The sequence below is a fragment of the Berghia stephanieae genome, chromosome 4, assembly GCF_034508935.2.
Source record: "Berghia stephanieae isolate SIO BIC M18660-M18661 chromosome 4, UCSD_Bste_1.3, whole genome shotgun sequence".
Classification (NCBI taxonomy): Eukaryota; Metazoa; Mollusca; class Gastropoda; order Nudibranchia; family Aeolidiidae; genus Berghia; species Berghia stephanieae.
In genome coordinates this window covers 2,073,723-2,099,860 of record NC_088363.1, presented here as the reverse complement: position 1 = coordinate 2,099,860, position 26,138 = coordinate 2,073,723, and the positions used below count along the sequence as shown (strand labels likewise).

The window sequence follows — 26,138 nt, the reverse complement described above, 5'->3', positions numbered from 1 at the left end:
AGTGAGTGTCCAGTGCATGACTAGAGTGAATAGTTGGTGAGAGTGAGAGAGTTAGAATGGTCAGTTAGCAAGAGAGAATGAAGATAACAGAATGTTTTGTACCGTCAACTGGGACTACTTAGGCCACCCCGGGGTAAGTTAGGCCACTTACTGAAAACATTTTAAAAGATAAATTACATGTAGCTTTTATCTTTTAAATAATTAGAACCCAATAGATCTAATAAGCACTCATGAATTTAACTTTTTTTAAAGCAGTCTATTTTATTCTACTAAGCGGCTTAAGTAACCCGGGTTGACGGTAATATAATATAAAAAATAGAAATAAAAATAAAATAAAATTCCCTTTATTCATCCCAAAGGGAAAATTTGTCTTTAGGGTCTATTCCAAGGGAAGACTGGAATAGCCCGGGAGTCAGTTGAAGCGCAGCGCCACAAATTGAGCTAAGGCAAGGTGACTTGCTCAAGGCCACACAGCGCAGTGGTGGGTGCGAAGCAAAGACCATACCGCGAAGCCCATATGAAGGCTTGAAGAAGCAAAATGTTTTATTTCTATATTAAAGTTGTTCTTTATTGTTGAAAGATGGAGTTTATAATAATTATTCCTAATCTACAACACTCTTTACAGATACGACTTGGGTGGAGGACCTGCCGTCTTGAGGAGTCGTAACCCCATTGAACCCAAGAGTTCCCACCGAGTGACTGCCAGACGCTCCAAGGAGATGGGAGAGTTGATTGTCAACAGTGAAGAGGTGGTCAAAGGGAGCTCACCCAGCACTCACACCTCCCTGGACCTCAACGACCCGATGTTCCTGGGTTACATTCCCAAAGTGGCCAAGACGTGAGTCATTTGCTCTCAAAACCACGGGAGTTTCATTGTTATTAGTAACGTAAAATAATCTATAAAATAATCTATCTTATCAGATTATTGTTGTTGTTGTTATTATTATTATTATTATTATTATTATTATATTATTATTATTATTATTATTATTATTATTATTGTTATTATTATTATTATTATTATTATCATTATTATTATTATTGCTATTATTATGATTTTTATTAATATTATTATTATTATAATCATCTCGTCATCATCATCATCGTTATCATCATCATTTTTTTTATTATTATTATTATTATTATTATTATTATTATTATTATTATTATTATTATTATTATTATTATTATTATTATTATTATTAATTATTATTATTATTATTAATTATTATTATTATTGCTATTACTATTATTATAATTTTTATTAATATAATTATTATTATAATCATCTCGTCATCATCATTTTTATTATTATTATTATATTATTATTAGTAGTAGTAGTAGTAGTAGTAGTAGTAGTAGTAGTAGTAGTAGTAGTAGTAGTAGTAGTATCATCATCATCATCATCATCATCATCATCATCATCATCATTATCATCATCATTATCATCATCATTTTTATTATTATTATTATTATTGTTAGTATCATTATTATGATTACAATTATAATAGCTGACCCCATTGTTTGTCCTATTTCCTGCCAGGGTGTACGAGAGAGTAGGCGTGGATCTCGGCCTGGTGGGTTGTATCTACTCCCTGAGGGCTGGCAGTCCATCCAACATGTATTCCTACAGTCTGGCCTCCAACGCTGCCTACCCTGATATCATACGGGGCGTCGACATCAGTAAGTCTTACAGCTTTTCTCATCGATGTATGTAGTGTCAAAGTCACATCCTTCCATTACGGCATTATTATGTAGGAACGTATTCATTGTTGTGTTTCAATGTGTTCCAGTTTGTTGTTGTTTGGCTATTGAGTTGTTGTTGGGAATTGTTCTCATGCTGGGTAACCTTGGGTGTCATGGTGAGTTCCATTCACTGTTGTGTGTTGTTTCTTCCCGTGAGTTTGTGACGTCACAAGGGGTATAAAAACGGGGTTGTCTTCATTTTACAAGCTCTTTTTACTACGAAACGGATAATGGATATTTGATTGAAATTCAAGTGTTGACTCTGTTTCTTGTACCGGACGAATATACCCGGACTAATCCCGTAACTACCCACTTCGGTGGAGATACATGCCTTGTGCTTATTATTTATTTATTTTATTTTTCATCGTGAATGAGATGTAAAAATCTATTCACGACAATTAGATACTGTCACCTGTTAAGTTATGTATATATTTGAATTGAAGAAATAAAGAATGGATGCCTGATTATTTTGATGAAGTTGATGAGATTTATTTAACTGAAAATCTGGTCGTCTGTCTCTTTTCTTTGGACAGGTAAAGGGAAGAATGAAATAAAAAGAGAGGGAACAGGAAATAGCAGTACAGCAGTTTATAGGATATTAATACTAACAGTACTGCAGTTATAAAACATGTGGAATTATTATTTCACATTTATTATTAACATATATATATATATATATGTAATATATGTCTAATAATCAAGTCAAATGTCAATAAGATAAGATAAAATAACACCGAAATGCCTCATGTGTTCGTTCGTCTTCACTTCTTTTTTATCAAAAATCAAAAGCCAAAAGTCAACAACATTGCAGTCCAAACATTTCAGAATAAAGCCAAATTATAATCTCGTAAACAAAGGGAAGTAATACAATAAATTCTTCATTCATCTATATTTTCAACAATATATATATATATGAAGGAATAATGATAATCTATCAATCAAGATGTCTGATGTCAACAGGAGTCACCCATGTTGCCCAAAGTATAATTTATAATATATACATATAATATATGTATTGAAATTAAAATGTAATCGACAAAGATGAGTATAACTGATTTGAAAAAGAACAAAATACCTAACACAGAAAGTTTTAGGCCCATCCAAAACCATTCTTCTGCCAATAAAGAAGATCAATAAAAAGTTAACACGTCATAGCAGGCAGTAATGCTATGTTTTTTACGATATGAAATACTCTATTATATTCATAAACAGAATTGAATATAACAGCCTTTAAAAAAAAAAAGAACAAAATACGGAACATTTCGGGCTCAAAACCCTTCTTCAGCAACTATTTTTTTTAAAAACAATGAAAACATAAATACATGAATAAAAAATGAGATCAACAGAGGAAATGACAATAATGATAGATCAAGACAGAAATGACAATTCAATAATGATAGATCAACAGCAGAAATGACAATAATGATAACAATATTATATGAATGCTTTATTTTCTTTGACAGCCGAGTGTGGCAAGAATCCCTGCAAGAGTATGCCTTGTCAGAATGGGGCGACGTGTCTGGTCTTGGATGCACAAATCTACGAGTGTCGATGCAGGGATGGATACAAAGGTAGAACAATCCAGCCATTTTTATCTAGGCTTTCAATATTTAGACGACCAAACAGCAAATTGATATTTATGTTTTCCATCTAGACTATCATCATCATCATCATCATCATTGCCTTTTTCACCCTGGGTCAGGGTATAGGCCACAGACGAACAGTTTCCATCCTTCTCTATCCCGAGCTAACTTTTTTATCTCATTCCAGGTCTTACCACTTCTCTGTATATCAGCTTCTTTAATTCTTCCTCGTGGCCTTCCCCTTGATCTTCTGCCCTGAGGGTTCCAGTCCAATACTGGAACCCTCAGGGCAGAAGATCAAGGGGAAGGCCACGAGGAAGAATTAAAGAAGCTGATATACAGAGAAGTGGTAAGACCTGGAATGAGATAAAAAAGTTAGCTCGGGATAGAGAAGGATGGAAACTGTTCGTCGGGATTACTCTGCTTGACAAAACTCACGGAACATTTCATTTATGTGCAAACTATTTTTTTTATATTTCTTTTGTCGGTGAAAAGCCTTAAAGGGCCTAGTGTTTTTCAATCAGATTTTATTAAGAAAATATAGATCATTATTTTTTTTTCAAATTATAACTTTTATATTTTGTTGTCATTGTTAATAGTTGTTGTTATGTATAAACGATGTATGTATAATATGTATTTTTACCGACAGTAAATAATGTATTCATTCATTCAGTCATTCATTCATTCATTCATTCATTCATTCATTTTAGGGTTATTATGAATAGATAAATTTGCCTATTAACTCACTCAATCCTAGAGACTTTTGATACTTTTCAAAATTGGATAAAAAAATGTATTAAAAATGAGCATGTACATAGATAGTTTTATTCAACTATCATTAACATGTAAAAACTAAAAACAATAACTTTGATACTACGCCTATAATTTGTCTCTGAAAAATGTAATTAATAGGCATGGGGTAAAAGTAACCTGGGTAAACTACGGATATAGTCAGTGTTAGGGTTGAGTGAGTTAAGAGAAAGTTTCTTTGTTTTTAATCGTTAGAAATTAAGATCGATTCCAATCTGTCGTTTCAGGATCTCACTGTGAGAACTTGGTGAATCCATGCGCCAGTGATCCGTGCCAATATGGCGGTACCTGTCTGGTCACCTCGACCTATGAAGGATTCTTTTGTCAGTGTCCACATGGAAGGGAGGGAACTCGCTGTGAAAAAGGTATAAATAAACTGTCTTACAGACCGATGGAAAATATTGGCATGTCAATCGTGATGATGATGAATGGAATTAATAAGAAGGTGTCTTTCAGAGAGCCATGAAGCTCATTGAGCCAGAGTTTATCCCCATGTTTATAGCGTGAAACGGACAATAGCAATTGCTTGCTACCCTTTGGATAAGATGTTAGTCTATTGCAAAGTACTTTTCACCTGATCCAACAGACCCGGCTACCCAATTACTGCTGGATGGATAAGAGGGGGGGGGGGGGGAAGGGCCCAAAAAAATATCGACTCTAACCAGGATTGAGCTCTGTCCCTTTGCTTGCATGTGAAGCGAGTGCTCTACCAACTGAGCTATTGGGACCCCCAAGAAGGTGGGATCGACATGAGATAATTTAATTATTTTTTTTTATCATTACTGTAAATGTCTACAAATAATAGTCATTCCTTTTATTTGTCAAAAGTGATTTTTGGTGTCAAATTGAGTATTTTGATTTACGGTAAATACAAGAATGTTTCAAATTGTTTGAATGTTTTCTATGCACAAGTTTTTCAAACTGGAAATATTTGTAGAAGTCTTTAGTTATATGAATAAGTGACGACAGTCGTGTTGTGGAGGAGTAGACAAAGGAGCTAGTGATTGACTTTAGGAGAGTGAAGGAACCGATAGAACCGTTAAAATTAAAGGACCAATTCGTCCAGCGAGTTCCTCACTACAAATACCTTGGTGTAACGATTGATGACAGGCTCAAGTGGGATGAACACTTGAAAATAATTAGGCATAAGATGTGCAGACGTACATATTTTTTATCAAAACTCTCTCAGTTTAGAATAGATAAAACCCTCTGCACATTATTTTATAGAGCAGTAATCGAAAGTGTTTTGTCATTTTGTATAACAGCTTGGGGAGGCAATTGCTTAGCAGTGGAAAGGAACAAAATAAATTCAAATATTAAAAAATCCATTAAACGCTATATAAATGATGTTGACGATGTAGATCTTTTATACGAGAAATTTTGTATAAATAAAATAACTAAAATATTACATGACCAGTATCATCCACTAAGACCATCAATTATTATGTCAGAAAGAAGTGGTCGCCCTTTCTCTATTTCAACGAAAACAGAGAGACACCGAAAATCTTTTCTGCCGTCCAGTATTAGGCTTTATAACACCAAGCAATAATCATTTTATATAATTATTTCTCATTTTTACTTTTTAAAAATATAAATATTAATTTATTAATTTATTTGTTTTGCAATCTTTTCAATTTTCAATTTAGTGACAGTTTTAACTATTTTACAGTGTTTGAAATTATTCATATTATAAAGCGCAGCTCTGGTTATAGAGCTGCTCCTTTTTTATATATATACATCCTATTTCCATTGTATTTTTATCTTATGTGTAAATTATAACACGTCTGTACAAAAAATTTCCTTTTTGGGATGCAATAAAGTATTATTATCATTATTTATTATTATTATTATTATTATTATTATTATTATTATTATTATTATTATTATTATTATTATTATTATTATTATTATTATTATTATTATTATGTATATGTATATATTTTAAGGGCATGCATCTGTGTGTATGTGTCTGTGTGTGGGGGGTGGATGGGTGTGTGTGTGCGTGTGTGTTGTTTGTATTATTTTTTCCCCATCTTATAGTGATACCATTCAGTAAAGCAAAAGTGTAGAAAGTAGAGCCTATAATATACAGGGTTGGCCATGATAAAAGTCATATTGATTGCTGTTGTTATGGATTGTCCTGTCCCCACAGAGCTGATCCCCCAGCTGTTTGTGCCACAGTTTACAGGAGACTCCTACATGCAGATGCCCCTGGAAGAACGAATCTCGAACACGTTGTCCATCACGGTCTGGTTCAAATCCATCATGCCCAATGGTGAGTTGCCCAGTCTAATACAGTGGAATCCTGTTAAAGCCAACACAGCCAGACCAGAAAGATTTGGTTGACTTTAAGCATGGTTGACTTGATCCATTATCAATGGAATACACTTGGATAAAGAACAGAACATTTTGGATCCAATAGAAGTTGTTGTCTTTAAACAGGAGGTGACTTTAAGGGTGTTGACTTAATGCGGATTCCACTGTATTTGACTTAATTCTAAACCATTCATCTTAACAATGCCATTACCACATTATCTCATTCATCTGTAGTGTATCATTCATCCTGTTTTGTTGATAAAGCGAAAACCCGAAATATCCATTTATCTGTTTTCGTATATTAAATTAAAGCTTGCATTCAATTTCACATTGTTATTTATGATAGAATGACAAATCGTTTTAAATAGAGATATTTTTGAAAATATTTTCAATGACATTTGAGATAAATAAATAAATTTTTCACACTAATCTCTGACGACTGGATAGTTTTACAATACGATTCGTTATTTGTCTTCCATCCCAGGTGTGATATTCTTTGCCACTCAAAGTCCTAAAGGTCGAGGTGACTTCATAGCCCTCAATTTGAAGAACAAGAAACTGGTTTTTACTTTCTTCTTGGGCAGCGAGATTGGACAGATTGAGTAAGTAGTAGTAGTAGTAGTAGTAGTAGTGGTAGTAGTAGTAGTAGTAGTAGTAGTAGTAGTAGTAGTAGTAGTAGTAGTAGTAGTAGTAGTAGTAGTAGTAGTAGTAGTAGTAGTAGTAGTAGTAGTAGTAGTAGTAGTAGTAGTAGCAGTAGCAGCAGCAGCAGCAGCAGTAGTAGTAGTAGTAGTAGTAGTAGCAGCAGCAGTAGCAGTAGCAGCAGCAGCAGCAGCAGCACTAGTAGTAGTAGTAGTTCAGAGCCATTTGGCCCATGGAGCTGGAGTTTTTCTCGGTATCTTTTGCATGAAACTGACAATAGCAATTGCTTGCTACCCTTTGGATAGGACACTAGTCTATCGCAAAGTACTTTCTGCCAGATCTAGCAGAACTAGATGCCCAGTCATGGTGGATGGGAAGATCACTGTTACTGTGTCCTCTTATCCCCCTATATTTCCTTTTCCATGTTGCTTGTTGTCTTTATCTTCGAACCAGATTACTTGATTTTGTTCTGGCCCTGGCTGAAGTCCTTGCCTCAGAGGATAACAGTCGAGTGTTTAGTATTAGTAGTTTTTTTATTTTTTGACTTGTAAATCATCTCTTTTTGTAATGTTAAAGTTGTTTTTTTTATATATTTAAAAACCTGAGCTTTTATATAGCACAATATCCACTAAACATGCTCTAAGCGCTTTACAAAGGGTCCCTAACCAACAGCAGCACATAACATGTAGAAAGAAACACGACGCCTGTTAGACAATATTACAATTCTTTTAGACAGAGATAATGCCGGTAATGGCCAAGTACTCATTTTACACCTGAGTATGGTGAGAGAATGTGAGTAAAGAGCCTTTTCCAAGACCTCAACTATGCACCGAGCAAGGCTCAATGCCACTACTACATTATTTCATTCGTCTGTCGTGTTTCGTTCATCCTGTTTTGTTGATAAAAGGGAAACCCAAAACGTCCATTTTATCTGTTTTCGTATATTAAATTGAAGCTTACATTCAATTTCACATTGTTATTTATCTATTTCCATCTGATACCAACACCTGCCCCACCAATGTTACACGTTGATGGTTTCTTCCAACAGGTCAGTCAAACACATCCACATGGACAAGTGGCACGAGGTGACGGTGACCAGGACTGGCAAGGATGGTCAGATGAGTATCGATGGACACACGCCGGTCAAGGGATCCGCTGGGGTAAGATTTGGATTCATTCAACAACAATTTTTGTTGGGAGATTTCCAGAGCCAGAACGATGATAAGTGCTACAGTGGAATCCTCTTAAAGCTAACACCACCGGACCAGAAAGATTTGGATGACTTTAAGCAGGTTGACTTTATCCATTGTCAATGGAACGTATTGGCTTTATCAGGATTTCACTGTAGACCTTTAAGGTCGAATCTTGTGTCTGACAATGTCTTTCATTCATCTGGCACGTTCTTCAAACAAATAACTAACGAACATCATCTCAAACTGATGGGAATGCACCTTACGTATTATATCTTCCCATGACATTTTTTTGCTTGAAAAGTTTTACGTTTTAACACAGAGTAAAAAAAAAAATAGTTGTGATAAAAGAGGCTGTTTTTTTTTTTTTTAATGCAATTTTCAGAGGAAACACTGAATTCTGGTGTCATGAAATACTAGAGTGGCGCTGTGACAATCAACAAAATATGTTAATTGCCACAGGGTAGTGTTGTAGGCCTAATTGCTACAGAGGGGCTCTACTCCTGCTGTTGCTGCTACCATTACCCTCACTACTATTATGACTACTACTACTACTACTACTACTACTACTACTACTACTACTACTACTACTACTACTACTACTACTACTATGACTACTATAATGCTTACTGCTGTTGCTGCTGCTGCTACTATTGATACTACAATCTACTGATCTACTGGACTTACTGCTGTTGCTACTATTTATTACTCCTCTTGCTGTTACAATTGCTACAGCTGCTGCTACTACTACCACCACAGCATAGACTGCCATTGCTCTGCAGGTCTTTATGGCTGCTTGAAGAGTGAACAACTCAAAGCTCATTGAAGTCGATGACCAACAGGCCTCAAGCAAAATAGTTTACTTTTTTATTTCATAAATCACTCGCTTTTGATTCCAAATCGTCAGTTTCCAACAGTTTCTTCTTCTGGAAAACAGAGAGTAGTATTGAATCTTTGAAATCCAGGAACTGTTATTCAAAATCTGCGATTTTTGATGAAAACATGTGATCCATGAATATTGTCTTCACATGTGGAAGGTGAAGGAGAGAAGCTGAAACGGGGGGTGCAGATTCATCCTAAACATTATTCTAGAACTGTTGTAATTGTGCGCTGTGGTAATTAATGCGTTGTTAATTGTCACTGTGACACTGTGTGGCAATTAACACTACCTATATATAAATCATCACATCTATAGCCACATCTTTTACTTTTATATCAACATTTTAGACATTAATCTTATAACCAATTTTGTCATTATTGGATTTTTTGCCTTATCAACCTTACGTTGAAATGTCAGGTTAATCTCTATTGTAAAATGGTGATGATCTTTGATTATCTTTTCATGAAATCAACAACTTAAGAATTGTATGTACATTTTTAAAAATTCTATTTTTATTTGTACTTATTATAATCTTCGGATAAAGTTCGTTTTCCCGGTTTATCACGTTTTGTTTTCTTTTCTAATCATCAAATAGCTTGCCTTTGACTTTGGGGTTTGTAGCATAATATTATTATTATTATTATTATTATTATTATTATTATTATTGATTTGATGGGAGTATCATCCATTCCATGTCCTATCGTGTTGTGATGGCTGTCGTCACGTGGTTGTCTAGCTGTGTTGTGTCTCCCTGCCAAACCCATAGCTGCCAACTTTTCAAAATGCAAAAACGTATTATTATACGCGGTGCGGCGCGGACGCCCAATTCATGTCTTAAAATGGCATATTTATTAATGTACTTAAGTACTAGAATGGTCAGAACTGTAATACTAAGAGAAGCTTACCTTTATCATCATACTGGGTAGGCATAAGTGATGGGGAGGTGGTGACAGAAGCAGATTACTGAGGCGAAAATTTTCTCCAAAGATAATTTTTATCAGATTTCTTCTTTATTTTTTTTTTTTTTTTTTTTTTTGGATTTTTTTCTTTTTCTGGATTGGCCAAATCGTACTAAGTACGATTTTATCGTACTGTTTGGCAGCTATGCAAACCACAGCACGTTGTTGTCAAAGAACCCGAATGTCATTTGTCTGTCAGTGGATGTTGATGTCAAACACAAATTGATTTGAATTCTAGCATGGATTGTTTGTATAGGACAGCACGTTGTTGTCAAAGAACCGAATGTCATTTGTCTGTCAGTGGATGTTGATGTTGATGTCAAACACAAATTGATTTGAATTCTAGCATGGATTGTTTGTATTGTAAGCTTTGGAATCCTCTCATTGAAAACATTTCTTTGGTCTAAATTTATTTTCATTGTCATTCGTCTTGAGTGTTATCTAGGTTTGAGAGTTTCTTTTTGGGGGAGGCTTTGGTGGGTGGGAAGGGGGAGGGGCGAGTATTTGTTTAGCTTTTTGGTGGGGGGGGATTGTTTTTTTTTTTTTTTTTTTTTTTTTTTTGTTTTTTTGGCTGTTTTTGGGTTTGTGGTTTGTTTTGTTTTGGGGTTTTGGGGGTATTGTTTTTTTTATTGGGGGGGCGGGGGCGGGGGCGGGAGGGTATCATTGTTGCTTGTTTTTTTGGTTTTTTTTTTCCTCAGGGCACATTTAATTGGTTTATAGATTTTTTGTGTGTAATCTATAGGCATGGGACATTGTGGCATTTCATGTTTACAAATTCGTCCTATTTATTATTCTTTTTCTTTAAATTTATTTATTTATTTATTTATTTACTCAAGTCATGAGAGCATGTTTGTGTGTTTGTTTTATTCTTGTTTAAAACTCAGAAATCCATACCAATGCCAGCACTTGTCTTGTAGATATTGTCTCGTGTATGAATAAATATTGTCTGTGTCTTCGTTTCCCCCCAAATCAATGACGTCATTGTCATTCTTCAACTTTCTCCCATCAGCACATGTCATATTATTTCAGCCTTTCTACCCCCCAAAAAATCGTATTTCTTTCATCCAATGAATCCAATGCCTACCTCAGCCTTTTCTTGGGTTTTCCAAGGGAAACACTCAGATTTCAATGAAGAGCGACGCGGCAGAAGCAGAAGTGACAGTTTTCCTAGTGAGACTGTCAGTTTCTTCCCAATAAGAATTTCTGTAAAAAATTATCTCATAATTTATTGTCATAAAAACAGACAAATCTTTTCACCACTGGAGCTATAGCAACCTATGCTCTTCCATCACGTGACTCTGATTTCAATGAAGAGCTGCGCGGCATAAGCAGAAGTGACAGTTTTCCTAGTGAGACAGTCAGTTTCTTCCCAATAAAAAATTCTGAAAATTAAGACTCATAATTTATCGTCATAAAAACAGACAAACCACTTTCACCAGCGAGTATAACCTATGCTCATCCATCACGTGACTCGAATTTCAATGAAGAGCCACACTGCATAAGCTGAAGTGACAGTTTTCCTTGTGAAATGGTGGTCGGGTCTCGTGTCAGGGCTTAGCATATATTTTTATTACTAGGAAATGTTTCGGGGTTTTTTTTTAATCAAGTTTTTGAGAGTTTTGTTGCGATCAAAATCGTATAATCATAATTCTTTCTTCAATTATTGTAAAAGTTAGAGCAATGCAATAAAATACGTCTTTTGCTTCCCCTTGATTGTTGTGTCTCTATACGCATGCGTGACCAACCACTACTAAAACAACATTCGAAAGAAAGAAATTTGTTGGATGTCCTTCTTGTCCTTGGGTGTTGATGTTAGAATGACCATTGTTTGATATTGTACTTCTGCTATGCAATTTATATAGGAATTTATTTGATTTATGCAGGAATCTCTAATAATATAAAGGAAATTAGCATTGAGTTATAGCTTTTAACGTCAAACAAGTCAATTTCAACCTTGACAACTTGACAAATGTGACCCATCGTCTCAAAACGGTATTATGTCGGAACGAACCATATGCTTAAAAGTCGATTTTGATGTTAAACTAGTCAAAAATATAAATTGTTGGCATAAGCACCTTAAAATATGGTATCCATTCTCCTCAATAAAACTTACAAACTCAATACAAGTCTGATACTTCTGGCTATAAATTCAATTTTCAACATCTTAGCCATCACGACTTAATACCGTTTTGAGGCGAAGGGTCACAAATATTGACATTTTTAACACAGTATTTTTGATGTTTGAACATGTTTTTCCATTCCAATTGACAGCGTGAGGTATGACCAGGATGGTTGATTTTGGTTTCCACTCATATCATTGACTGCACATTAGCTTGGCTTTCACTCACGCAGCTGTATATGATCTCTCTCTCTCTCTCTCTCTCTCTCTCTCTCTCTCTCTCTCTCTCTCTCTCTCTCTCTCTCTCTCTCTCTCTCTCTCTCTCTCTCTCTCTCTCTCTCTCTCTTCTCTCTTCTCTCTCTCTCTCTCTTATTTCTTATCTCTTCTATGATCTTTTTTTCTCCCTGTTTTACCTTAGAAATCTTCTTTTTATGTTTCTTGTTTTTTCCTTGAATTTGAATAAAACTTGATCTTTCATTTTTACTTTTTATTCAAATTTATACCGCTCTTTTTACTGTTTTCATTCCCCCCCGCATCTTCTTCTCTTCTCTCTCTTTCCCTCTTCTCTTCTTCCTCTCTCTCTCTTCTCTCTCTCTCTCTCTCTCTCTCTTTCACTCTCTCTCTCTCTCTTTCTCTCTCTCTCTCTCTCTCTCTCTCTCTATCTCACTCACTCTCCCTCTCTCTCCATCTCTGGTCCTTTTAAAAAGAATCCCTCTGCAATTCAATGATATGTTCAACATGGATAGGCCGGAAGAATGAGTCCCGGTGGTTTAAAGGGTTGGTTGGGAGTGGGGGTTGTTTTGTTTTTTTGTTTTTTTTTTAAAGTTTGGAAGGGGGATGTTTGTTTTGTTTGTGGTTTTTGTTGTAGTTAGTTGGGGGTTTTTTCTTTTTGTTTTTGACTTTTGTTTGTTGTTTTAATTTATTTTTTTTAAAATCACATATTCACAATTCAAGAATTTAACGTTTTACTGAATGTGAATGCCCCCAGGATTATAGACACCAGCTTTGCATTATGCGTCCTGTTTTTTTTTTGGGGGGGGGGGGGGGGGGGAGTTTGGTTTGTTTTTTTTTTTTGTTTTTTGGGGGGGGTTGGGGGGGGGTGTTGTGTGTTATGTTTTTAAGATCTTATTTCTATTTTACAAGGAGTTTGATCTACTAGTCATTTTAACTAGTGGTATTTTATTACTCCTCGATTTTACTACGGTTTCTGAAAATCAGTGAATATTTCTACGACCTTCAAAAGTTGTTTTTTTTTTATATAGGCCCTTGTCATTATTATTTATTTTTTTAAAAATCAAATCATAAAGAATTCGATGTTGTCTAATTATGAAAATATAAATTAATGTATAATGGTAAACCTGGGGACTCGGGGGTGGGGGGGGGGGGGGGGCAATAGCATCACCCCGTGGTTTAGTTTGTATGGTTGGTCATTGTAAGACATATCATTAGCAAATATTGACTCGGGGGTGGGGGAGGGGGGGGGGTAAGAAGGGGTTATGTGGTCTAGTGGTATGACACTCGCTGTCAGATCGGAAGATCCTGGGTTGGAGCCTCGCTCGGTGTATAGTTGAGTCCTTGGAAAAGGCTCTTTACTCACATTCTTTCACCGTACTCAGGTGTAAAATGAGTACCTGGCTGTTAACAGAGTTGTATATGTCGGGGGGAAAAATTGTAATATCGACTAACAGGCATCATGTCTCGTTCTACATGTTACGTGTTGCTGTTGGTCAGGGACCCCCTTTTAAAGCGCTTTGAGCACGTTTAGTGGATATTGCTATATATAAGAAGGAAAGAAAAAAAAAAGGATGGGTTTTGATATGTTGGTCACCTTTTTACGATCTGTTCCTTGATGCATTCAATATTTCCCTTGCACATTGCATCTGTTTGTTTTTTTTGTTTTTCTTCTTCATTGCTTTGCCTTTGATTTTTCTCACCAATGCTTAACCGTTTTGCTGGTTTTATTTGGTCGCTATTTCAATGTTACAGTTTGACGTCCTTTTTTTTCTTTTTTTTTTTTTTTTTTTTTTTTTTTTTGCACGTTTTAAAAAAAGTTTTGTTGTTAATTTGTAACCCGTAGTGTTTAAAAAACGGTGAGATGTCGGAATGACTAAGGTGGTGAAAATTGAATGTGTTATTTAAAAAACTATGAAGTATGAGTCATTTCTATAATATTTAATGTTGGAGAAATATGTCATAGACTCAAGTTTCTTTAAAAGTAAAATTTCCCTAAAGATCTGAAGAAAAATAATAAATGTGTGTGAAATTGTGCCAGACCAAACAAGAAAGAAAATTGCAATGAAAAAACATCCCTAAAAAGTCAGGGATTCGGGATATATATATATATATATATATTTATAATATATTCATATATATATATATATATATATATATATATATATATATATATATATGTGTGTGTGTGTGTGTATGTGTGTGTGTGTTTGTGTGTATGTAAAGTTATAAAATAAAAATCACGAAATAAAAAGGCTCGACTTTAATGTTAAAGGAGCGATAAATATGTTTGTATGTTGTGAAAAAGTGTTGTTTTTTTTTTTTAATATATTTTTATTTTATTTTTTGTCTGGCACTGTTTCAAACACATTTTTTTTCTTCAGATTTTAACCTTACACACCAGTGCCTGCTCCCTAACTTGTCTCTTTAATATTTTCTAAAAATTTCCCCCTTGTGCCAATTTTACCATGAAATCAGTTTTTGACATCTCCTTCATCCCGACATAAAACCGATTTGATACAATGGGTCATATTTCATGAATTATGAGTGTGGAGAAATCCTAACTTTGGGTTTTGATTGACGTGCACATGTGTACAGATCTGATAATCCAATGTAAATTATGGGCTTGTTTTAACATTGTTGCAATTGGCAATATTTTGCGTTGGTTTTTAGAGCACATATTTCCAATACAACAATGAGACCATAATAATTTGGATTGTCAGACCTGTAAATGCGTTGATTTGAGGGCACATATTTCCAATACAACAATGAGACCATAATAATTTGGATTGTCAGACCTGTAAATGCGTTGATTTGAGGGCACATATTTCCAATACAACAATGAGACCATAATAAATTGGATTGTCAGACCTGTAAATGCGTTGATTTGAGGGCACATATTTACAATACAACAATGAGACCATAATAAATTGGATTGTCAGACCTGTAAATGCGTTGATTTGAGGGCACATATTTCCAATACAACAATGAGACCATAATAAATTGGATTGTCAGACCTGTAAATGCGTTGATTTGAGGGCACATATTTCCAATACAACAATGAGACCATAATACTTTGGATTGTCAGACCTGTAAATGCGTTGATTTGAGGGCACATATTTCCAATACAACAATGAGACCATAATAAATTGGATTGTCAGACCTGTAAATGCGTTGATTTGAGGGCACATATTTCCAATACAACAATGAGACCATAATAATTTGGATTGTCAGACCTGTAAATAAGTATAAGTTGGTTTTGATAGTTAGAATTTCATATATTATATTTTTTTAGTCCAGTCATGTTTATAGAATAATTATGTAGTTGTAATATAGAAATGTACAGTACTAATGAGTATGGAAATGGATGACTAACGTTTTGTTGTTTTACTAATGTTTATCTCTAAAAAATGTTGCTGTTTCTAATTTAAAAAAGATATTCACATTTTTTAAAAAATTATTTTTGTTTGTATTTCAAATGTTGGTGTAATTATTTGTCTTTGAATAGAAAGAATATGACAGGTGATTATGGGATAGGAATTGGATTATGTGGAAATTAAACAACAACGATTTTTTAATCATCATATTTTGGAGTAATGAAACAAAAAATCTGTTAGAAATATAATACATTTTCCAAAGTATTCTAGGTTATTAATTAAATCTTACATAGTTGTTGTAATTTACTGAATCAACTAGAATTTTTTTAATGGCTTCAATATCAAAAGGCTTCAGGTTTGAATCCTCACTTGGGTACAGTTTTGTTTTGTTTTGGGTTTTTTTTTCCAATGGTAAAACCGAGTCATCAGTCAATCCCGCCACTTTATTTTGGTAGGGCGAGGTCAAGAGCCTGTCTGTTAGGGTTTGGTTTGTTGGGTTTTTATTATTGTTTTGTTTTTTTGTTTTTTTTTGGGGGGTGGGGGTGGGGGTTTGTTGCTGTTGTTTGTTAGTTTTTTTGTTTTGTTTTTTTTTTTTTTTTGGGAGGGGGGGGGTTTTTTTTTTTTTTTTTTTTTTTTTTTTTTTAATTTGTTTTTTGTTTTTTTTTGGGGGGGGGGGGAGTGGAGGGTTGGAAATATGGTCAATAAGTTTGCAGGTCCAGTGAACAAAAAAAATGCACGATAACAAGAGTTTTTACAGTTAAAAACTACAGTATATATATATCAGATATTGAACAATATCAAATATCAACGTCATAATTCAGTCATTTTTAAACCCAAACTGGTAATAGTAATAAATCTTTATTGTATTATTCGTGGTTTACATTGCTCGAACAAATATTAATAAACATGAATAGAAATAAATGTGTGGATCTTATAATAATATTATGATCTCATAACAAATTTACTTCACAATGGACACAAGACATCTTTTACAGTTTAATGCAACAGGAAAACATAATATCTAATGTTTTTAATGCATTGAAATGAAGACTGATTTGCAAATGTATCCACATTTTTTACTAAGTTACTGTATTTAGGTGTAAGGGTTGACTCAATGTTTGATTCAGTTTTGTTTGGTGAAAGACAGAATAAAGAAGAAACTGGGTGGGGATCCTGACCTCCCATAGTGGGCAGGGAGGTACATGCTGTGTCTTCTATCCCCCCATACCTGTTTTCCAATTGTTTCCTGTCATTGTCTTGGAATGAGATTACTTAGTTTTGTCCTGATCCTTGCCGGAGTTCCTTGACTGGGAGGGAAACAGTCGAATGTATAGTTATAGTTTTGGGAGATGATATTTTTTTCCTTGTAAATCATCTCTCTGTTATGCATTGTATTATGTTAAGTTTACATATTATATTATATGATTGGTAAACATTTGAGTGTATTCCTCTTAGTTGGGACCTGTGCTTGTGTCTGGATGAGACTTTTAGGTGATCTCAAACTAAGTACTTTGACAGTGTGCTCTTGGAATCTACACCTGTTCCCTATTTGAACCAATTCCCCTTTGTCTTACCTTTTCTTTTGCGCTTTAATTGTAATTCTAGAACTTTTAACTATCCCATTCTTTTCCTTTTTACTGGCGCTGATATGACCTTAATGTGTTGCAAGCGCCGTAAAACCCTTAAAAACAAAAAAAACAAAAAAATAAAGAAGAAAAAAACATGTCAACATAAAAGAAATGAGACATTCAGATTTCATAAAAAATTAGATTTTTACCATTGAAGTTACAACTTTTGTCTTTATTCTCATATTTAAAAAAAAAGTTCTAAACAATATAAGTATAAACTGAATTAGGTGGCATGTTATACTAATTCTATTTAAACCAATTTAATACATATAGAAATATTATTATTATTATATATTATTATTATTATTATTATTATTATTATTATTATTATTATTATTATTATTATTAGTAGTATTATTATTATTATTATTATTATTATTATCATCATCATTATGATACAGATGTTATGGTTTTCTCTTGACGCATAATTTTCATCCCATTGATTCTTGATTTGAATAAAATCCTGTCTTTCCTTCCCAGGGTTCGGCATCCCTATTGAACATCAACAACAGGCCATTGTATGTCGGTGGCTTTAACTCCAGTGCTGACCTCCCATCCAGGGCTGGCATCGAGAATGGACTGACTGGAGCCATACAAAGGGTGAGGATTCAGTTAGAATAGAATAGAATAGAATAGAAGGTATCGACGTCGCTTGATTAGGCCACTGGCCTGTCGCCGAGTCTTTCCAGTCACTCAGGGTGGGGTTCCCTACCTCCACAGTGAGCAGGGAGGTTCTTACCGTGTCTTCTATCCCCTTATATATGTTTTCCAACTTGCTTTCTGTCTTTGTCTTGGTGTGAGATTGCTCGGTTTTGTCCTGACCCTGGCCGGAGTCTTAGCTGGGAGGGAAACAGTCAAATGCATAGTTATTGTTTTGGGAGATGATATTTTTTTCCTTGTAAATCATCTCTCTGTTATGTATTATTATATTTGTTATTTTTAATGTATAATGCAAGCATTTGAGTGTATTCCTCTTTGTTGGATTTTGTGCTTGTGTCTGGATGAGACTTATAGGTGATCTCAAACTAAGTGCATTGGTGGTATGCTCTTGGAATCTACATCTGATCCCTATTTGTTCCCAGTTCCCCTATGTCTTACTTTTTATTGGGTGCTTTAATTGTAATTCTAGAACTTTTTAATATCCCATTTTCTTCCTTTTTACTGGCGCTGATATAACCTAAATGTGTTGCAAGCGCCGTAAAACCCTTAAAAAGCAAAAAAACAAAACATTTCCAGTCACTGAATGTCTTGTTCACAACTGATCTAATTCATTTCCCTACCTGATCCTGTGATCAGGGCTAGCCTACACTACACTTTCTCTATTGATCTTTTGATCATAGCTATTTTGGGTGGGAGGCACTTCTACACTATGCTTATAACTTTCCATCACAGCATCTAATCTATTCTTGAAAGCATTGACGCTCGACGCTTCAACGACATTTGCTGGCAAAGAGTTCCAACGTTCAATAACTCTCTGTGTTTTAGTTGATATAATTTGTATGGTGCGGCTATGTGGTCTTGTGGTATGACACTCGCTTTCGGAGAGGAAGGTCCTGGAATCGAGCATCGCTCGGCGCATAGTTGAGTCCTTGGAAAAGACTCCTTACTGACATTCTCTCACTGTACTCAAGTGTAAAATAAGTACCTGGCCGTCAACAGCATCGTTCGTCTCTGTCGGAAAAGTTGTAATATCGCCTAACAGGCATCATGTCTCATTCTACATGTTACGTGTTGCTGTTGGTCTGGGACCCCTCCCTTGTAAAGAGCTTTGAGCACAATTAGTGGATATTGCGCTAAATAAAAGCTCAAGTATTTTTTTTTGGGGGGGGGGGGGGGGGGGGGGGGTTTGGGGTTTTTTTATAATTTGTATTTCAGGCCAGTTACTCTCAGGAGAATTAATTTTTTAAATAATGTTATTGCAGAATATTGCTTAATTTGTATTGGTCATTGATAACAACCTGTTTAAATATGCATTTGAATAAATATTATCTGCCTGAATAAAGTTCTATCCATGTTTAGTGTACCCAACAATCTTCCCTGACGATTTTATAAATACTAGTAAAATGACTTAAAACTTTTTTTTTTCAAAGTTTTCTCTGCAGTCAGTCGAAGAGTGGAACGATTAATAATAATAGTAATTATTATTATTATTATTATTATTATTATTATTATTATTATTATTATTATTATTATTATTATTATTATTATTATTATTATTATTATTATTATTATTATTATTATTATTTTATTATTATTATTATTATTATTATTATTATTATTATTATTGTTGTTGTTGTTGTTGTTGTTGTTGTTGTTGTTGTTGTTGTTGTTGTTGTTGTTGTTGTTGTTGTTGTTGTTATTATTATTAGTATTATTATTTTTTTTATTATTATTATTATTATTATTATTATTATTATTATTATTATTATTATTATTATTATTATTATTATTATTATTATTATAATCATAATAAATGAATATGACTTAGTGGTCTAGTAGTATGGCACTCGCCTTTGGATGAGAAGTTCCAGGGCTCGTGTCCTGCTAGAGCAGTGCATAGTTGAGTCCTTGGAAAAGGCTCTTTATTCACATTCTTTCACTGTACCCAGGTATAAAATGAGTACCTGGTCGTTAACAGTATTGTCTCTGTTGGAAAAAAATTGTAATAAAGGCGTCATTTTTTGTCCTTCATGTTAAGTGTTGCTGTTGGCTAGGAAGCCCTTAAAAGAGTTATAAGCGTTTAGTGGATATTGCTCTATATAAATGGTCTAGTTTGTTTGTTTTTGTTGGGTTTTTTTTTTTTTTGGGGGGGGGGGGGGGGTGTCGTTTTTAAAAAATACAAATTTCATAACACAGTCAAGACTTTTGTCCTCAAAATTTCTCTTCATGTTTTACTTTTATCCATCATCAAAGATTTCTGGGGGTTTTTTTCGTCAGATAATCATCAATGGTAGAACAATTGACGGCCTGATGGCCTCGGCCCTGACGATAAGTAACATCTCCCCTTGTTTTCCTCAGATAATCATCAATGGTAGAACGATTGACGGCCTGATGGCCTCGGCCTGACTTAGAACATCTCCTTGTTTCTCAGATAAACATATGGTAAAGATAGCTGATGGCCTCCTGACTATAGAACATCTCCTGTTTTCCTCAGATAATCATCAATGGTAGAACGATTGACGGCCTGATGGCCTCGGCCCTGACTATAAGTAACATCTCCCCTTGTTTTCCTCAGATAATCATCAATGGTAGAACGATTGACGGCCTGATGGCCTCGGCCCTGACTATAAGTAACATCTCCCCTTGTTTTCCTCAGATAATCATCAATGGTAGAACGATTGACGGCCTGATGGCCTCGGCCCTGACTATAAGTAACATCTCCCCTTGTTTTCCTCAGATAATCATCAATGGTAGAACGATTGACGGCCTGATGGCCTCGGCCCTGACTATAAGTAACATCTCCCTTGTTTTCCTCAGATAATCATCAATGGTAGAACGATTGACTGGCCTGATGGCCTCGGCCCTGACTATAAGCAACATCTCCCCTTGTTTTCCTCAGATAATCATCAATGGTAGAACGATGACGGCCTGATGGCTCGGCCCTGACTATAAGAACATCTCCCTTGTTTTCTCAGATATCATCAATGGTAGACGTGACGGCCTGATGCCTCGGCCTGACTATAAGTAACATCTCCCCTTGTTTTCCTCAGATAATCATCAATGGTAGAACGATTGACGGCCTGATGGCCTCGGCCCTGACTATAAGTAACATCTCCCCTTGTTTTCTCAGATAATTCATCAATGGTAGAACGATTGACGGCCTGATGGCCTCGGCCCTGACTATAAGCAACATCTCCCCTTGTTTTCCTCAGATAATCATCAATGGTAGAACGATTGACGGCCTGATGGCCTCGGCCCTGACTATAAGTAACATCTCCCCTTGTTTTCCTTTTCCTCAGATAATCATCAATGTAGACGAGAGGCTGATGTCGGCCTGATATAGTATGCCGATCTCAATGTGCGTCGCTATGCTGCCTGAATAAGTAACATCTCCCCTTACAACGGCCCACCGTGTAATGTCAACCCGTGCATGAATGACGGTGTGTGTATCCCCATGTTAAATAGGGTGGAGTGCCGATGCCCAACGGGGTTCATTGGCAAAAACTGTGAAAAACGTAAGACCTGGTACCTACTTGGATATTTGTGACCCTTCGCCTCAAAACGGTATTAAGTCGGGATGGCTAAGATGTTGAAAATGGAATTTATAGCCAGAAGTATCAGACCTGTGTTGAGTTTGTATGTTTTATTGAGGAGAATGGATACTATATTTTAAGGTGCTTATGCCAACAATTTATATTTTTGACCAGTTTAACATTAAAATCGGCTTTTAAGAATATTGTTCGTTCCGACATAATACCGTTTTGAGATGATGGGTCACATTTAATTTCTTGTCCTACGTGTTAAGTGTTGCTGTTGGCTAGGGACTGCTTGTAAATCTCCTTGAGCATATGTAGTGGATAATGCATTATATTTGTTTGTTTTTAAAATTAATTGCAAAAGAAAATAATTTGAATATACCTCACTATCAAATGTGTTTCAAATTGTTCTGTTTAGTGTTTTGATATTGTCGTGAACAGATTTCTACATCTGATTCACGATCAGTAAAATGTCTGAAAAAGTAAAGTAAAAGTCTCCACTGAAGAGGGTGTTCTTCATATATATGTAAAGTAAACTTATAGATAGTTCGAAGATGACGTCACTCAGGTCTTTGTTCTTGTTTTTTGCCATCCGCATTTATGAGTAATGCTCACTGAACTGTATTAACTTAACTATAAACGTTCATGGATACACACAGTTTTGTGTGTTGGTCCGGTATACTTCCGGATGGCAATGTTATGAGCTTCTTAGCCAAGCGCATACTATCTATATGGGTAGTTTAAAATACCACACATCAAGGCAGTACGCGAATAGTCCACGTATGTCCATCCGATAACAAAAACAAAGTCAACACTTGACTAAATTATCATTTGACAATCCATTATGAATATCGTAATAGAAGGAGCTTTCTTAAAGAATGGGAAATCGTTTTTATACCCATTGTGACGTCACAAACTCACAGGAAGAAATAACACACAACAGTGAATGGAACTCACAGGGCCACCCAACATTTACCCAACATGAAAACAATACGATTCAATAGTCTGATATCACACCGCCCGGCAATGGCGGCCATCTTGGTTCTAAACAAAGAAAATCATTACTTTTTATTCTTCAAGCTGGCTAGAACATTTCATATGTCTTGTGATCAAAATGTGTAAAAGTCAAAACATGATCAAATTTATGGGGTTTTTTCCTCTGGATACGCTTTTATGCTCGCCGGAGAAATATTTCATACGGGCGTCCGCCATTGTTCCGATAGTTTAGAGCCAGTGTTGCTAAGTTACCATGCGTCATTAGGAAGGAAGTGACATTACGACTATTGAATCCTATTTCTTTTTCTGATACTATTTTCTTGTGTTGCCTTTTAATTTATTCAGGTTACGACCACGTGGACAGGGATCAGCCTCTCCAATTTGATGGCCTCACCTATCTCAGCTACCCCAATGAAGTCACTCGCAAGTACGTGCTTTACACAATCCATTCATTTCTATGTTATATATTCACATTCTTCCACCGCAGTCAGATGTAAAATAAGTTCCTGGAAGTTAACAGCGTTGTCTCTGTCAGAGATAAATTGTAATATGGGATAGCGTGGCTCAGCGGTACGGTCTTTGCTTCATACCCGAAAGGTACCGCGTTCGACTACCCGCCGCGTTGTGTGGCCTTCAGCAAGTCACCAAGCCTTAGCTCACTTTGCGGCGCTGCACTGTGGCTGACGCCTGGGTTATTCCAGTCTTCCCTTGGAATAGACCCCAAAGACAAATTTCCCCTTTAGGGATGAATAAAGGGAATTTATTTTATTTTATTTTATTTATAGGCGTCATTCTCGTTCGACATGTTAAGTGTTGCTTTTGGCAAGCAACCCCTTGTAAAGCACCTTGAGCACATTTAGTGGATATACTAATACTATGTGATATTTTATAAGCGTTTTCAATTATTTTTATCATTGTCATCATGTGTCATTATAAGTAATCCAAAGTCCCAGTTCTATTTCTGTATTCAAGATTTAGTTATTGAGTATGAAAAAGATGAATTACATGCGTAAAATTAAATTTTTACATAATGCACGTCTGGTTCATTGACTGTCCATTCGAGATTATTTCATCCTTCACTCCCTCAATATCTGGTGTTAGAAATATATTTTTGTATTGAATATTAACTCACTCAACCCTAACACCGACTATATCCGTTGTTTACCCGGGTTACTTTTACCCCATGCCTATTTATTACATTTTTCTGAGACAAATTATAGGCGTAGTATCAAAGCTAATGTTTTTAGTTTTTACATGTTAATGGTAGTTGAATAGAACTATATGCAAATGTTCATTTTTAATACACTTTTTTTTTTCCAATTTTGAAAAGAAGCAAAAATCTCTAGGATTGAGTGAGTTAATCATGACCAAATTTTATGTAGTTATATAAGATTTTATACTAAGGACCTACTTGGTTTTGATTAAAATTTAAAGGAAAAGTTTTGAGACAAAAAAGGGAAGGTGTCATTTTTTTGTCCATGACATGTACCAGCATATGTAATATCCAATGAAATATTAAATGTCAAGATTAGGGATATGCTCATCCCTTACAAATTCACCCACCATTTTCGCCAGACTTAAATCTGAAATTTGTCCCATTTCCACAGTTGCTCAACTTTAAATAATATTTCGATTAAAATCAGTCTTAGCCTCATTAATGAGGTGAAAAGCTCTTGTGGCAGGGAAATAAAAATCAGTCATTCTTCTCCGAAGAACTTTACAAAGTCATTGAATGATGACAAAGTGTCTTTTTGTAACTGTAACTGAAGAAAAGTTTCCAGATTATTCTCTCATACTCTCATAGTATGTGCAGCTATGACACTTGCCTTTGGATTGGAAGGTCCAGGGTTTGAGTCCCACTCTCAAGGGCACGCACATTATAGTCAAATCCTCTTACCATACTCAGGTGTAGCATGAGTGACTGGCTGTTAACAATGTTGTCTCGTGTCCGACAAAAAATTGGAACGCCATTGAACAGGTGTCATTGTCATGTCTTGTCCTACATGTTAAATGTCGCTGTTGGCTAGAGACCCCTTGTAAAGCACTTTGAGCATGTTTAGTGGATATTACGCGATATAAATGCTTGAGGTTTGTTTGTTGTTTTTTTTTTGGGGGGGGGGGGGGGGGGGGGGGGTTTAAATTTATTATTAAAAACTCAATCTCCTATCAATTTATTGCATGTACCTTCCAGACAAAAAGGCCAACAAAGGAACTCGTTAAAGGTGATGTTCCGTACATCGGATCCAGATGGTATTTTATTGTTACAAAGGGGAGGTGACTCTGCCATTGACGATTACCTCAGTCTGGCCATCAGTAATGGATTCGTGGAGTTTTCCTACAACCTGGGCAAGCAGGATCCAGGAAATCTCCACATCATTCGGTCCAAGGAAAGAGTCAACGACGACGACTGGCATGAGATTTATGTGGAAAGGTGAGCACGGCGTTCTCAGGTTTACATTTCAGTATTAGATTCTTCAAATAATTTGGAGCTATTAAATGAGGAGTGAAACCAAAAACTAGGGTGGGTGCCTAAATGAGCCAATAAAATGGAGAGAAAGATAAAGGGAGTAAATGTGACTCAGATATAAGGGAACAACACAAAACAAACGACGTTTCGGTCGTTGGCCTTTTCAAGTATATATATATATATATATATATCTATATATATTTATGAGTGTTGGTGGGTACTTGTAGGTGCGAGAGTGCTTGATAACGTTAGTTAGAGCTAATGTAAAGTAAAATAAAATAAAATGGAGTCACTCACATAAAGCCGAAACACGTGTTTCTGTGGTTATTTATCCACGTCTTCAGTTGGCGGCATACTTGTCCGTAGAATATATATATATATATATATATATATATATATATATATATATATATATATATATATTAGATTGTCATAATATTACGCATGCTATAATAGAGGAAAAGTTAACTCTGGTTTGACTCTATTCATCCCACAGATACCAACGTAAAGGCAGCTTGAAGGTGGACGGTGGTCAAGAGGTGGTAGGAGATTCTCTAGAGGGCACCAAGCAGCTGGACACAGACGGACTCCTGTGGATTGGAGGCCACATGAGTCTGCCCTGGTACCTCCCCACCACCAAGAACTTTGTGGGTTGTATAGACACAGTGGAAGTCAACGGCGTCCACTTGCATTTGTTGGACGACAAATACGGTCGCAGCTCTTCGATTGCCTTCTGTACATTATAAAAAAAAAATTTTTAACCCGTAGTATGGAGTGTGTTGTAAAAGTCAGTCCAGTCTCACTGTACTCAAACCTGGAGATGGAAATGGATGGAAAAAGATAATACAACATGAATAATTACTGTGACCCATCATGGAAAGTTGGTAATATGTGAGAGTGAAAAAGAAAAAAAAAATAAGTTCTTCAAAGCCATCGGGCCCATGGAGCTGGAGTTTATCCCGGTTTCTATAGTGTTAAACGGACAGTAGCAATTGTTTGCT

At 35.5% G+C, this 26,138-nt stretch overlaps 2 protein-coding genes across 2 annotated transcripts in view; both read left to right on the top strand.

Moving 5' to 3' along the window:
• LOC144969895 (agrin-like) overlaps positions 1-23,097 on the top strand; it is a 340,199-nt gene extending 317,102 nt beyond the window's left edge. The window contains exons 23-33 of the mRNA XM_078908949.1: positions 626-838; positions 1,544-1,683; positions 3,210-3,317; positions 4,367-4,504; positions 6,292-6,414; positions 6,940-7,057; positions 8,143-8,254; positions 17,959-18,078; positions 20,633-20,687; positions 21,523-21,653; positions 23,016-23,097. Coding sequence (XP_078765075.1) covers positions 626-838; positions 1,544-1,683; positions 3,210-3,317; positions 4,367-4,504; positions 6,292-6,414; positions 6,940-7,057; positions 8,143-8,254; positions 17,959-18,078; positions 20,633-20,687; positions 21,523-21,572 — 1,177 coding nt within the window. The 3' untranslated portion in view covers positions 21,573-21,653; positions 23,016-23,097. The remainder of the gene's footprint in view (positions 1-625; positions 839-1,543; positions 1,684-3,209; positions 3,318-4,366; positions 4,505-6,291; positions 6,415-6,939; positions 7,058-8,142; positions 8,255-17,958; positions 18,079-20,632; positions 20,688-21,522; positions 21,654-23,015) is intronic.
• On the top strand, positions 21,593-25,883 carry LOC144971663 (agrin-like). Its single transcript, XM_078912737.1, has 4 exons — positions 21,593-21,653; positions 23,016-23,097; positions 24,862-25,101; positions 25,634-25,883. The coding sequence occupies exons 1-4, from the start codon at positions 21,593-21,595 to the stop codon at positions 25,881-25,883; spliced, it is 633 nt and encodes a 210-aa protein (XP_078768863.1).
• Positions 25,884-26,138: the final 255 nt, after the last annotated feature.